Source organism: Aplysia californica, unplaced genomic scaffold, assembly GCF_000002075.1.
Source record: "Aplysia californica isolate F4 #8 unplaced genomic scaffold, AplCal3.0 scaffold00452, whole genome shotgun sequence".
Classification (NCBI taxonomy): domain Eukaryota; kingdom Metazoa; phylum Mollusca; class Gastropoda; order Aplysiida; family Aplysiidae; genus Aplysia; species Aplysia californica.
This window is the reverse complement of record NW_004797722.1, coordinates 183,361-185,079: the sequence shown is the minus strand read 5'-3', so window position 1 is coordinate 185,079 and position 1,719 is coordinate 183,361. Positions and strand designations below refer to the sequence as shown.

Sequence of the window (1,719 nt, the reverse complement as noted above, 5' to 3'; positions counted from 1 at the left end):
CCAATCTCATCTTGTTACAATTTTTGTCCTTCAGGAAAAAAGGGGCCAGCCCTGGCTGAGTTGGATACATCTCAGCAGAAAGTAGCGACCTTGTCAACTTCTCTTTTACACGAGTACAACAGACAGTTATGAAGTAGTCAGAACTGACCAGTGGAAGGCCAGGAAAGGCACGGTAGGTAAGGCGACGGCCAGGGACAGGTACCAGTAGTCTCTCAGCAGGTAAGCCAAGCCGTTGAGAAGGACACCGCCGGCGATCCAGACAAGACTGGCCAGAATGTTGAACACTCGGCGGTAGGCCGGACTCATGAACTCCAGGGCTGAAACGAGGGTTTGGGAAGTTTAGGGCTTGGTAGGGGAGGGAATAACGTAGGGAGGAAAACGTAGACATAATGAATATGTTATTCTAAAAACAGAGTTTGTTTCCTTGTTGATGTGTATGTGTGTGTGTGTGTGTGCTTGTATGTGTGTGTGTATGTGTGTGTGTGTGTGTGTGTGTGTGTGTGTGTGTGTATGTGTGGGTGTGTGTGAGTGTGTGTGTGTTTATTTTATGTGTGTGTGTGCGTGCATGTGTATGTATGTGTGTATGTGTGTAAGTGTGAGTGTGTGAGTAGTGTGTGTGTAAAACAAGGATCTATCTATCTATCTATCTATCTATCTATCTATCTATCTATCTATCTATCTATCTGATCTGATCTCTCCATTTTCTTTTTTTGCTTTTTATTCTCTTGTTACACCTCTATTCATCAGTACTTATGTAATCGTATTGTGTTATAAGTACTGTGGAACGTTTTATAAAACTAACACACACACACACACACACACACACACACACACACACACACACACACACACACACACACACACACACACACACACACTCGCATGCTCACGTGCACGTTATCAAAATATTATTTCAAAATGCGTTTACAAAACATTGCTTTAAAGTATCATAAAGGCAAAGGGAATGCGTCGTAGCCGGAATTAATGATTGCAACTCCTGTAAATGTTGGTATTTTGCACTTGTGATAGATCTATGTCTTCTTTGAAAATGCAGTCCGTGAATGATAGTGCTTGTGGTTGCCGGGTTTGGGCATGTCTTGCTAGTCGTCACAGAAAGCGAGCTTGTACTGAAGGTAGAGGTGGGCAAAATCCGGATAATCTTTTGGATAACCGGATAATTCTCTATGAAACATCCGAATTCAGACTCTTAACTCTCTTTTTTCCTGACCCGTTTGCAGAAGTGGGTGCACCCATTTGTTGAAACGATGCTTCCCGCTTGTCGAAGTGGTTCTAATCCATTTGCCGAAGTGGTTCATATTATATTATTTGCCGAAGAGGTGCACTAAGATATTATCCGGATTTTGTTAAAGCGACTCATTGCCCAGCCCTAACTGACGGTCTCCTTGTGAGGAGTAGAGGAGTGCTTGTATGTCTACCACTTGTGCGTCTCCGGTTTGTCTTCATGGTCGAATGGTCGCGAATTCTTGTACAAATGAATAGTTTTGCAAATAGAAGTATGGTCTATATATTTTGACATCGTTTGGGCGAGGGCTTTGACGAGTCAGTCTGAATCATTAATCATTAATACAGTTTGAAGGTGTATGTATAAGAGCGTTTCTGATGGATCGCCCAAGGACGCTATGAATGTAACTGGCCTTCATTGGATTAATCGCTTTTGTGAAATACTTCAGTTCGAATGCAATATCATTATCATATATA

The 1,719-nt window shown here is 42.3% G+C and overlaps 1 protein-coding gene across 1 annotated transcript in view; it reads right to left on the bottom strand.

The window, feature by feature from the left end:
• LOC101860991 (organic cation transporter protein) overlaps nucleotides 1-1,719 on the bottom strand; it is a gene marked incomplete in the record, with an annotated part of 41,342 nt that overhangs the window by 11,342 nt on the left and 28,281 nt on the right. Inside the window, 1 exon segment of the mRNA XM_005105115.3 lies at nucleotides 149-317. Coding sequence (XP_005105172.2) covers nucleotides 149-317 — 169 coding nt within the window.